Genomic DNA, 12,873 nt, shown 5'->3' with positions numbered 1-12,873 from the left:
AAATAAAATCTTTAAAAAAAAAAAAAAGAATAAACTGAAACGAATGCTTATGGAGCTCTTACTCGATGCTAAGTACTCCGTGGCGCATGAATTATCGCTTTTATCCCCCATCTCTGATCCCTTGCCCGGCATGTGAGGGAGTCGGCTGCCTTCATTTTTAGAAGAGGAAACCGAGGGGACGCCTGGGTGGCTCAGTCGGTTAAGCGTCTGCCTTCGGCTCAGGTCATGATCCCGGAGTCCCGGGATCGAGTCCCCCATCAGACTCCCTGCTCGGCAGGGAGTCTGCTTCTCCCTCTGCCTCTGTCTCTCTCTCTGTCTCTCATGAATAAATAAATAAAATCTTTAAAAAAAAAAAAAAGAAGAGGAAACCGAGGTTCAGAGAGGTTAAGGATGTTGCCCTCCTTCCCAGAGGACCAGGGGAGACAGCGGCCCCCTGCTCAGGGCCCCCTCCAGCCTCACCGTCAGTGCTGGCGTCATCCACCAGGATGATCTCCTTCAGCAGCACGGCGGGGGCAGTGTGCAGCACGCTGAACACGGTCCGCAGCAGCGTGGACCAGGCCTCGTTGTGGAACACGATGATGACGCTGGTGGTGGGCAGTGCAGGGCAGCGGCGGAACTTCTGCTCGACACATCTAGAAGGATGGAGGTCCAGATCCAGCTCTGCAGGTCCCCGGGAGTGCCAGGGCTGAGAGGGCCCTGTCCATAGGCTGCCATCACCCTCCTCTGCTCTCCGTTGCGGTTGGGAGGAGCTGCTCCCTGCTCCTGGCTTCCTCTGATTTTCCACCGACTCTGAGCCTCTGCCCAGGTTCTAGCTAAACCCACTCCAAACCCCGTGGGCCCCACGGCGGGCTCGGTGCCCCAGCTGTGATGCGGAGGGCTCCCCTGCCCTCCCTCTGACTTCCCTCGTCTGCTCCCCACCCTGAGTTCCCAGGGCTGACTCTCTTCCTCAGTAATGTGTGTACTGTAAAAAGTGTAATCCAATCCAGAGGTCCCCGAGGGGAAGTAATAAAGGGCAAATTTGACATCTGAGAAAAGTGACTACAATTTCCGTACTCGGGGAGAGAAAAAGGCTCTTTTCTTTACAATTTACAGAGCTTCTCTAACCCATTTCCTCATTAATTCTCTGTAACCTGATACTACAATCACACTCAATTTCCTGTGACCTATTCTGTGTCTTCATCGACTCCAGCCACACTGGGCATGTGGCCACGCCACCACACTCTTGACACTCTCCCTTGGGTGGGGGTGGGACAGTGTGAATCCTAAACCTCAGGGAATCATGTGGCCTGACAGTCTTTCTATTTTTTCTCTCTCTCTTTTTTTAAGATTTTATTTTACTTACGAGAGAGAGAGAGAAGGAGCAGGGGGAGTGGCAGACGGAGAGGGAGAAGCAGGCTCCCTGCTAAGCAGAGAGCCCGATGTGGGGCTCGATCCCAGGACCCTGGGATCATGACTTGAGCCAACGGCAGACGCTTAACCGACTGAGCCACCCAGGTGCCCCCTGACAGCCTTTCTTATTCCCCCTCTGCTGTCAGAGAGATTTCTATGGATCCTCCAGAAGAGACTCCCCAACTTCCTCCACTGGCTACCCTCCTGCCCTGCACCCCTCCCTGCTGAGGAGCTCCCGATAACTCCGAGTGGCTCCACCTTCTAGGACTTTAATACTTGGTCCAAGTCTGAGGCACCCTAGGGTCACAGCCCTAAGGAATCATGAACTCGAGGAAGGGGGCTGCCATGTGAGAAAAAGCCAGAAAGGGTCTAACTCTTGAGCTGGGCAAGACAAAATCTTTGACTTGAGGACAATGTGAGCACAGCCACGGCAGCCTCGGGGTGAGGGGGCTACAGCTCAGACACGCAAGGGCTGGTTCACGGCCCAGGACCGTGAGTATAAACGGCTTCACATGGAGGTTGGAATGAATTCCTGGTCCTGTGGCCCTTCACAGAGGGAAACCAGGAGGCGTGGGGATAGTCCTGACTATCTGGGCTGCTGTCTGGAAACGTCCCTTTCTCAACAGCTCAACGGCAGAGTCCCACAGGCTCTCGGGCAGGCCTCTGCGGAGGGCAAGGTCACCGAGTCTGCAGTCTGGAGCTGTCCCTCCCAGTTACCCTCGTGCCAGGTCCTGGTCCCAGGCCCTGAGCTCCTCCTTCTGGGTCCCAGGCCCTGAGCTCCTCCTCCTTCACAACTAGAATTTCATAACTGGTCATTCTACTGTCACGGTCTCCCTGGGCCTCTGGCCTGACCATGATACCAACCCTGAGGATAAGGGCACTGGTCAGGAAAAGAAGGGAGGGCTTAGCAGAAATCCTTGACCATATCACACAACCACCAGTAGCTCTTTACCTGGCCTTTGGCCCATGGCCATGACCACACCAGCCACACCTTTGGCCGAGCCCTGGCCTCACCCCAGGACTCTGGGGGCTACTTACTCAGGGGGTCGGGTGTCCGGCCCCAGGGCCCTCTGCAGGGAGATCCGGTCACTGGCAAAGGCATTGAAGCAGTGCTTCTTATAGCCTTCTTCCTTTTCCTGGGTCTCCAGGCGGGTCCACTTGTCCTTCTGAAACGCTTTCCCATCTGCCCCGGGGCCATTGGGATCCTGGGGTGGCCGTTCCCAGAAGGGCTTCAGCTCAGCTGCGGTGTAGAACCCAGGCAAGCAGGACTGGTTTGTGGAGACAGCTGTCTCCTGGGGCTCTGGAGCCCTGATCTGGAGCTTAGGCATCGAATCTCTAAGGTTGTTCATGGCCCCCAGCATGAGGTCCAGGACGTGATCCTTCTGGCTCACCAACGACTTCAGCCATGGTTTCTCGGTGGCCTGTTCCGAGCTGCTTACATCCCGGTGCAGGACGAAGAGGAAGAGCACAAAGGCCCCGCCCACCATGGCCAGGCGCAGGTGCATGTGGCGTCTGCGGAAGAGCCGCATCCTCGGGAGCCCACGGGGACCCTGGCTGGGTCAGCTCTGAGTGGGGGGCCCAACCCCAGAAATAGCTCGGTAGGGTGTGGTGGCTACACCTGGGGGCCTCAGCCTGAGAAGGGAAGGGATGAGAGAGAGAAATGAGCAAAGGCAGAGGTGTGGAGGGAGCCCGGGGGCTTGGGGTTTGAGTCCATGCTCTGCTGCCGAATGGTGACCACACCTAGGCCCAGTCACTTAACTCTTCTGGGCCTAAATTTCCTCTCTCCACAAGATGAGGAAACCAGACTCAGTGTTTCTCTTGTGCTCTAAGACTGTGACACTCATACATCTGGGATGACCAACCGACTGACTGCTGTAACTCTGCATGAAGAGGCTTAATCAACATAATCGCTTTGGGAAACAATGTGGCATTATCAAGCAAAATTTAAAATGTACCCACCCAGGGGTGCCTGGGTGGTGAGGTCGGTTAGGCCTCGGATTCTTGGTTTTGGCTCAGGTTATGATCTCAGGGTTGTGGGATCGAGCCCCACGTTGGGCTCTGCACTCAGTGGGGAGTCTGCTTGGGATTCTCTCTTTCCTGCTCCCTCTGCCCCTCTCCCCACTCTCTCTCTCTCTCAAATAATAAATAAATAAATCTTTTAGAAAAATTATGAAGAAGAAAAAAATGTACACCCCCTATGACCCTGCAATTCTACTCCCAGTTTTACATCCCAGAGAAACTCCTGTGCCTATGAGCCAGGAGGCACGTAGGGGAAAGTTCCTAGCAGCGCTGACTAAAATGGCCAAAATTAGAAACAATGCCATGTCCACCCACAGAATGAACAAGTGTGAAATACACGCAGCACAGAGTACTCTAGAGCAGTGACAATGCATGAGCAACTTCCACAAGCACTGCATGGGGCAATCGCTGAGGCCAGACAGTAGGCTGCAGCAAGATACGTACCGGACGAACCCACTTACAGAAAAGTCAAAAACCTGGAAAACTAAACATATTGTTTATGAACACAAAAATGAAGGGGTGGTCAAGCTAGAAAGAAAAATGAAGGGGAGGGATGCCTGGGTGGCTCAGTCATTAAGCATCTGGCTTCGGCTCATGTCATGACCCCAGGGTCCTGGGATCGAGCCCCACATCAGGCTCCCTGCTCAGCGGGAAGCCTGCTTCTCCCTCTCCCACTCCCCCTGCTTGTGTTCCTGCTCTCGCTATCTCTCTCTCCGTCAAATAAATAAATAAAATCTTAAAAAAAAAAAAAGAAAAATGAAGGGGAAAAAGACTCTGAAGGAATAATAAAACCAAAATTTCTGGAGAGGGAGGAAAACGTATGGGAATAGAGCCCTACAGTGGACTTGAAAGTATTTTTTCTTAAGTGGATGGTGGCTGCTGGGGGAACTGTTATTCTCCACACCCTTACATGTATTTTATAAATATTCTTCTGTATCTTACTCATATTTAATTAAAAAACCAAAACAAACAAACAAACAAAAAACACTTGAGGTTCTATGACAACATCTTCTGGGCAGAAATGGGATTATGTGTTCACTGGCTTCCATCCTCAGGAACTTAGTCACATGGCTCAAAGGATGAGTGTAAAATTTTCTGTGGAGAACTCTGGAAGCATAAGCCTTTTTTTGTTGTTGTAGTTAAAGCTTTTATTTATTTACTTGGGTGAGCTAGAGTGCGTGCGTGCACTTACGCGAGCAAGTCAAGGGGGGGGTGACAAAGGGAGAGGGAGAAGCAGGCTCCCCGCTGAGCAAGGAGCCCCATACAGGACTGGATCCTGGGACCCTGGGATCATGACCTGAGCTGAACGCAGACGCTTAACCGACTGAGCCACCCAGGTGCCCGTGGAAGCATAAGGCTTATTGGTTAAATGTCAGATGTTGGTGGCAGGAGACCTGGGTACAAATCCCAGTTTTGCCCCTTCTAGTAACAATAGCACCTACTTGCTAGGGTTGGTTGTTGTAAGGATTAAAGCTCAATGAAATAATTCATGGAAGAAGTTTAGCAGTCTCTGGACATAGTAAGTTCTCAAAAAGTGTTAGTTTCCATTATTAGCATCTGTGTGTGCCTGCAACAAAGCAGTTCATCTCTCTAAGGCTCCATTTCCTCATCTAGAAAGTGGGGGTAACTAATACCTAACGCACAGGGTTGCAGTGAGGATGAAATCAGAGATAATGTACGTAAACTACTCAGCAGAGTGCCGGGCACGTACTAAGCCATCAATAAATGCTATCAATTATTTCTATTATTATAATTAATAAATCCCTGCTCAGCTTCCCAGCAATTATCCTTGAGTACCTGGTCCTTGGCCAAAGCCACATTCATTACCTGTGGCATGTCTTGTTTAAAAGTAATGCCAGTTGAGCTCCTTAATGCTGTTATTTAAACACACAAGCTCCTTCCTGCCTGTGGAGAGAAGCCTGGTGTCTGGAGTCACTTGGATCTGGGGAATATGAGTCCATCCTGATCTCAAGAGGGAGCAGGGCTAGACAGGTGGTTTTCTTTTATCACAGCGGATTCAGCAGCATCATCAAAAGTCAAATAAAACCAAATCTCTTTGAGCAAGCGTTTTGTATCAGGAGTCGTCTAGGAGACAGGGGAGGAAATGTGTTCATTTGGCCAGCATTGTGAATGCCTGCTATATGTCAGGTACTCTGCCAGACGGGTGTGTGAAGTGGGAGCTTAGGTACCGAGTTAAGAATATTCAGGTTAGGACCTGCCAAACAAGACACAAGCCACGCCCACGGCATCAGCAGGTGGCTCCCCCAGCATCTGAGCTCCCACCTTGGGGAAGTGAAACCCATGGGGTCATTCTGACTGAAGGCCCAGTTTCAACACACCCACACAAAGGAAGAAGCAGAGGCACAAGATTTATTATTACTTACGGATCCCAGAAGCGAGGGGGCGCAATGAGCCGGGGGAAGGGCAATCCTTGGTCCGGGGCCACCTGCAAGCAGGAGAAAGAGATAGACGGCTAGCACCTCTACTCAAAGGCACTTGGGACAGAGGTCACTAACTTTTCTTGGGCTTAAGTCCTAAGTGGTTATTTTAAAAGGTGCCCCGCTAAAAGTAAAACGGGAACTTTCGGTAGGTATTCTAAACTCAAGTCCTTATCTAAACGTCCAGACTCTGCATGTGAGTAGGGTAATCATACTCGGTAAAATGCCGAGGCAGCAACTCAGAAAAACAAAGCTGTCTTTCTCAAAAGTTGTTTTCCTCGTCACAATGGGGCAGACAGAGATGAGCAAGTCCAGCCTTCAAGGAGCATAGAGTCAACTGGGAGAGTCAGATTTTTTTTTTTTTAATTGAAGTATAGTTGACCTGGGAAGTCAGATTTTAAATGGAGATCACCCAGTGAGACAGGCACCCTTGGTGCCCAGAAAGAGAGGACGCAGGAAACTCAGCAAGTGGGGAAGGGTGATGTCTGTGAAGAGGTCCCGCAGTAGGAGGAGCCTGGACTGAGCGCTAACCCACAGGTAGGAGCTGGCCAGGCAAGGCGAGCACATTTCAGGCAGAGGGAACAGCACAGACTAAGACCTAGAGGCAGGAGATAGCACGGCCAAGCAGAGAACTGCCAGTAGTTCATTATGGGGGGAGCATGAAGACAGACAGGAATAGCTGAGGATGGGCCTGGAGAGGCGGCTGCAACTGGGTCATCAGGCCAAGGAGTTCGCACTTGACCTGAGGTATGGGAGCAACAAAAGCTTAGCCTGAGCCCAGCATTACAGGAAAACAGTATGATAGCCGGTGGAAGGCATCTAGGAGATAGATCTAACTGGCAGCTGGATGGCCAATGGAGAGGGGTTTGCGGGGGGGGGGGGGTTCCTGACCCAAGATAGTAGCAGTGTGGATCAGGAGGGAGGACGATGCTAGGAAAACTCCCTTGGGTGATGGGATGGGAGAATCCACCCTATCTGGGACACAGAGGGACAGGGAGCCAGGCTGCATCTGCCCTGATACTTTCTGTCTACCATCCCACTGCAGCAAGAGAGAGCACAGTTAGAAACAAGGACCGGGTAACAGCTTAGTTACCAGCTGCTGCCAAGTGTTTGAGACTCACCTCCTCCAGGAAGGCCTCCCTGATTGATTCACTCAGAATCACCGAGGTCACTCCAATTCTCTCGTCCTGGCATTGCCTCGTGCTCCTTTGCAGTGGGGTTCACCTTTGCTCCTTTTATTTCCCCTGGACAAAGAGATCTAAGGTTAAATTGAATTCTTCCCAGGCATCTGCTCTTTCAGTCCAGCCTGCCTGTCTAAGCCTTGCTCTCTGGAGTCTGCAGTTCCTCAAGGTACTAACCACATCCTGAAATGAAATGAGACACCTGTGATTAGCCAGGGCGGTAAGGGACTAGGTCTCTGTTTGCTCAGCATGTGGGCAATAGGAAAGAGCCTGGCAGAAGGGACACATAATCAGATGGAAGCCAGAAGACTTTGGGATTAAGGATTCCTGGCCTCCGTGTGGGAGATTCCCGGAAGTGTGGTTAGCAAGGGTGGGGAGTCAGCCCTCCACCAGCCTGGTCAAGGAGTAGTCCCTATTGTATGTAGTACTTGGTCAAGTTCAGAGGATCCTCCCCCCCCAGTGTCTTGTATAGCTCCCTCATCTTTGAGCTCCCACACCTGGTAAACATGTCCACTGGTAAACATGTCCATAGCCCCCATCCACTCATTCCCCTCCTGCTACTGCTGAGCATTCATTCCCAACTCTTTTTCCTCCAGCCACCCTTGGGGTTGCCACACGCGGAACCATCTTGGTTTCAGTACCAAGATGATGCCAGAAATCCTCTTCTTCCAGGAAGCTTTCCTAGATTGAACAAATGGGACCTGCTCCTCTAGCCTCACTAGCCAGAACACAAGCTTACTTTCTCTCACTGAGGTTTTATCCAGCCCTAGTCTATCAAACCACTGATTACAATCCATTGTAGGGTTGTGGAATAAATCTAAAGTGTTGCAAATCAGCATGAAAACATTTTTTTTTTAAAGGAACCAGATTTCTTTTTTTTTAAGTTTTATTTATTTATTTGAGAGAGAGAGAGAGAATATGAGCAGAGGGAAGAGGCAGAGGGAGAAGCAGGCTCCCCGGGGAGCAAGGAGCCCAATGCAGGACTCGATCCCAGGACCCTGGGATCATGACTTAACAGACTGAGCCACCCAGGAGTCCCGAAAATATTCTTTAAAAGATCAGAATAGAGGGGTGCCTGGGTGGCTCAGTCGGTTAAGCGTCTGCCTACAGCTCAGGTCATGATCTCAGGGTCCTGGGATCAAGCCCCGCATCAGGCTTCCTGCTCAGTGGGGAGCCTGCTTCTCCCTCTCCCTCTGCCCCTACCCCAGCTCTTGCACGTGCATGCGTGTGCTCTCTCTCTCTCTCTCTCTCTCTCGCAAATAAATAAATAAATAAAATCTTGAAAAAAAATCAGAATAGAATCAAACAAAAAAATACCAAAGTGTATCACATGCAATATGGGTAAGTATTGTTTTGTTAAAATTTCATATCAGTTACTACATATACACATGTAGAGCATACCAAAAGTCTTAGCAGTTTTAAGCTTTCATAACTTCAGAAGTGTAAACACTACAGACTTAAGAACATCATTTGAAACTTTTATTAAAATTTCTTTTTCCTGGGGCGCCTGGGTGGCTCAGTTGGTTAAGCGACTGCCTTCGGCTCAGGTCATGATCCTGGAGTCCCGGGATCGAGTCCCGCATCGGGCTCCCTGCTCGGCAGGGAGCCTGCTTCTCCCTCTGACCCTCCCCCCTCTCATGTGCTCTCTCTCTCTCTCTCCTTCTCTCCCTTTCAAATAAATAAATAAATAATATTTTAAAAAATAAAAATAAAATTTCTTTTTCCTGATTTTTATGAATTCTGAGTAACAAATTTTTATTTTAATGCTTGTCTCCGCCCATTAGAGATGATAAACATATCCTGATACAAAATGAAAAGGAAAATTTGTTGTTTAAAATTCATCAAACTCAATAAAGGTGAAAGAAAATTAAATTCCTACATTCTCAAATGATGCTTTTCTGTCAGTTTGTAGAATTCATACCTCTGATGTGAATAAAGTGTCAAAGTGCCCTAAGACTTTTGGGATACCCCTCATATGGGAGTGGGCACTACGTCTCGTTGTAAAATGTCTTTCTTATTCCGGCCCGGTCACAGAAGGTTGAAAGCCAGGGATGCAGTGCAGTCCCTCCTTTTTATATCCTAGCCTCCTCCAAGCAGCCCCTTCAGATCTCCCGGCAGAATTCCTCTCTCCAGCCTCCCGTCCCTTCTGTCTGTGCTTCCACGCTGGCCTCCTCACTGCCCGCCTCAGGTCAGAGGAGTCTGCTCTCTCTTGCCCCTTTGTGAACGGCGGGCCAGAGAGGCAGGTTGTTTTCGCAGTTTCGGTCACTTGCAAAGTCTAGCCCAAGTTTTTCAGGGAGTAGATACTCCATAAACTCTCATTCAAGGAGATGAAGCCCGAGGGGTTAAAGTGACGTGTTCCAAGCTACAAGGGTAAGCGATATTTTGAATGCACTTACAGGAGCAAGCATTTGAGTTCCGTGGTATTCTGTTGTTACACCTCAGCAGGCCACTTTGGCTGGGTCTGTCTGCGAGCCCAGCGCCCTCCTTTTACAGGAGAGGCCAGAGTGGTTAGGTGACTTCTCTAGTATCACACAGCTGTGGCTCCCAAGAGCAGATGCCAGTCTCCCAAGTCCCAGGCCACTGCTCTGTTCCCATACTCTTCCCTCCATCTTGGAGGTCACCTGGGGGGTGGGGGTGGGTGGTCTGGGGACTGGGTTAGGCTCCTGTGAGCCTGGGGCCAGGCTGTTCCCCCCCCCCCCCCCCAGTCGCCCTGCCACTCACCAATCCACTCTTATACGGGCCCCGCCAAAGTGGCCTGCTGAGGTGTAACAACAGAATACCACGGAACTCAAATGCTTGCTCCTGTAAGTGCATTCAAAATATCGCAAAACCCCCAAATCCTACCTAGGACTACAAATGCTTTAACAATGACAAAATTGTAAGTCCCAGGCAAAGTTTCAGCTTTGTGTCAACCAGAGTCAGCCACCCCAGAACACGCCCTTGCTGGCCAGGTGGCCTTTTTGTAACAAAGTTTCTGTTTATCAGCTAAGCTCCTCACCTCCGGGAGACGTGGCAGCCAGGAAGTAAGCAGTCGACACCACCACGGGGATGTTTGCTCAAGTTACTCAGACTACGGCTCAAATACGGGTTCTTCGAAAAGGTGATGACTGTCACCATTCTCACCGAGGGCGCAGGTGTGTGGGGCTAGACAACATGTTGGGGAGGGGGTAGGTCAATTTCAAGCGACCAGTGTGGGGGGAGAGCACTGAGAGGCCCTTTGGGGCCATTTGATTCTTTCTTCTCACCAGCACTTCTCCATCAAACACAACACCCATTTCACTTCCTCTGTTCTCATGAGTAGCGAATTCTCTCCTGCAAACCCCTCCTCCCACCCTCTGACCCTTTTGATTATAGAATGCTGGGAGGTTTTCACTTTCCCCTTAATTACACCTTCAAGACATTTCAGCTTTTCCTCAAGATTCAAGCGGCAGGACTGTGGCGTATTTTCCCAGAAAGATGCACTCAAAGTTATTTCTGTAGCTGATCTCTCATGTCCCCCGCCCCCCCATCTAGGTTCATTTTATGTTTGCATAACATTTGAAGCCGAAGTTCCCCAAACACGGATATTCCATTGAAAAACTCAACCCAAATTTGCTCACAAGGTATACCTAGAACAATGCTTGGCATGTAGTCGGTGCTCAATAAATGTTTGTTCATTTATTCCAAGTCTGTAAAAACCACTGAAAATCAAACTAATACGTGACCAAACAAAGTGCAGCAGCTCACGGGTTTTTCACTGGAGGACCCTCCAGGCCCGTCGGGTGGGGCAGGGATGTGCAACTGTTCTCGAAAGGAGGCTCGGGAGGCTCGGAGACTGCTGGCTCCTCCGTGTCGGAGTGGGGGAGGGGGAGGGGTGACCCCGAATGGTATTTCTGAAGGCTTGGGCAGGGCCCCAGATTTGAGGAGGGGGTGGTGACGGGGGGGGGGGAGGGCAGAACTGTGGTTTTTCCTTCTCTCCTCACCCCACAGGTTGCCCCCGGCTGTAGGGCTGCTACCCAGGACCACCCACACTCAACTTGCCACACCCTGAGCTCACGGTCTACGCCCCGCCCCCTAAGTTGGCGGGTCTTCCCAATTTCCCCGTCGCTGCCAGTAGCACGGAAATCCTTGCAACAGTCCCTGCCCCAGCCCCACTCCCAGGCACCTACGACAGTTTTCAGTGCCTTCTCAATGTCAGGTTCATTCCACGCCCCTCTGCCAGGTCCTGCTGATTCATTCCCTACCTCCTGGATCCTCCTCTTCCTCTCTCTCTTTCAAAACCGTCATCTGAGACTGCATCCTTATCTCCCCACATCTGGAGGATCAGCAGAAGCTGCCTGCCTTGCCTCAGGCCCCTCTCCCTTCCACAATCTGAGCAGCTATATTCTTACTCCTTTAGCGCCATTTGATGGCAGCCGAACCTGTTTGCTTTCTCCTTCCCAGTCCTTAAATTTCCTCGTCCTCAATCTTCGGCCTCCAGAATGCTTTTCCCCACCAACCCACCTAGCCTTCTCAGCCCCGCAGCATCCCACAAGCCCTGAGGAATTTGGTCATGCTATTCCATTGCCTTGGTCTGTCTGTCCTTTGTTCTCTGTTATAGGTAGAGCTGAGGGTGAGGGATTGGGTTTCTTCCTTCCTTCAAACCTACCTAGGGCTCAGGACCAGGTTGCACAGGGTACAGGAGAATAACCTGCCCCCATGGGGCTCTCAGGTGCCACAAAAGAGTCTTCTAACAGTCCTTTTTCTCCCCAGACTGAACCCAACCTTGTTCACTGTGTGAGCCTTTTACACAGCACAATTACAGCATTGAGCTCAACACTGAGACAGGCACTGCCCTGCACTTGACCTCTCATTTATTCAAACCCTCACTCTCATTCTCATTGAATGAGAACGGACATTTTGGGCTTTCCCAGAGTGGGACAGAGGGCTGTATGAAGAACCAAGTTCACCCAAGTCTTTGGCACGGCCATTCGCTGGGTCCCTCTGGTACACAGACACCCTCTCTGATCCTCAGCTTCACTTCCAGAGCTGGTGAGGTCTGCGTGAGCCAGAGGAGGCTTAGGGCAATACCACCACCACTTTTGATTATCACTACACATCACAGCAAGTCAAATGACAGTTATCTTTTCCATTTTACACGGAAGGAAACTGAAGCGCAGGGAGGAAGCCAGCACAGTGATCAAGGTCACATAGCAAGGAAGTAGCAGAGGCAGAGTTTGCACTCGGTCCCAGGTCTCTCCAAAGCCCACTGTCTTCACCATGACACCTCGCTGCCTCTTATTTGGCTCTTGCTTGGAGCATTGCCAAAGCACTTTCGTAGACACCTCATCTGCTCCCCACCCAGGGAGTGTTTATGCGATTTGGCCAAGGTTAGACAGCTAAAGTAGAGACAGAGCTAAGTCGGCTGCCTGGATCCATCATACCCAACTGCCTCCCTGCATTGGGAGGCCCCTGGTCCTAGGGTTAGCTGCCCCTCCTATTCCTGACTTCCGTTCTAGGCAATGGCTACCTGGACTAAGCCTATGGTCCTATGTCCTATCCAGGACACCTGAACTTGGGCTAAGATGTTTCTGATCTCAGAGGGCATTCAACATGCATCAGCACCTCCCCTTCTCAAGTGTGGGTTCTCCACACTGCTGTGGGTGGGTGTGAGCTGTCCTGCCAACTGCGGACAGTGATGACCAAGGCCGAGGCCATCTCAGGCAGCCTGGGATCCTTCATGGTTCTACTGGCTCCGGACTCCCTCTTCTCTTTGACAGTCCTGCCCTTTCTGTCCTGATGCCCCTGAAAGTAGTTTCTCTTGTTACCTCTGTTGTGCCTACATGAATGGCGATGTTGAGGAATAGGAACTTGGGGAGTATCTGCAG

The 12,873-nt window shown here is 50.8% G+C and overlaps 1 protein-coding gene across 1 annotated transcript in view; it reads right to left on the bottom strand.

Moving 5' to 3' along the window:
- Nucleotides 1-12,873, bottom strand: part of GALNT6 (polypeptide N-acetylgalactosaminyltransferase 6) — a 34,663-nt gene that overhangs the window by 20,600 nt on the left and 1,190 nt on the right. Inside the window, exons 2-5 of the mRNA XM_035002640.1 lie at nucleotides 6,968-7,090; nucleotides 5,793-5,854; nucleotides 2,428-3,021; nucleotides 460-632 (exon numbers count right to left, since the gene is read on the bottom strand). Coding sequence (XP_034858531.1) covers nucleotides 460-632; nucleotides 2,428-2,918 — 664 coding nt within the window. The 5' untranslated portion in view covers nucleotides 2,919-3,021; nucleotides 5,793-5,854; nucleotides 6,968-7,090. The remainder of the gene's footprint in view (nucleotides 1-459; nucleotides 633-2,427; nucleotides 3,022-5,792; nucleotides 5,855-6,967; nucleotides 7,091-12,873) is intronic.

This window comes from Mirounga leonina, unplaced genomic scaffold (assembly GCF_011800145.1).
Source record: "Mirounga leonina isolate KUSES-001 unplaced genomic scaffold, KU_Mleo_1.0 Mir_126, whole genome shotgun sequence".
Classification (NCBI taxonomy): domain Eukaryota; kingdom Metazoa; phylum Chordata; class Mammalia; order Carnivora; family Phocidae; genus Mirounga; species Mirounga leonina.
This window is presented reverse-complemented; position numbering and strand designations above follow the sequence as displayed.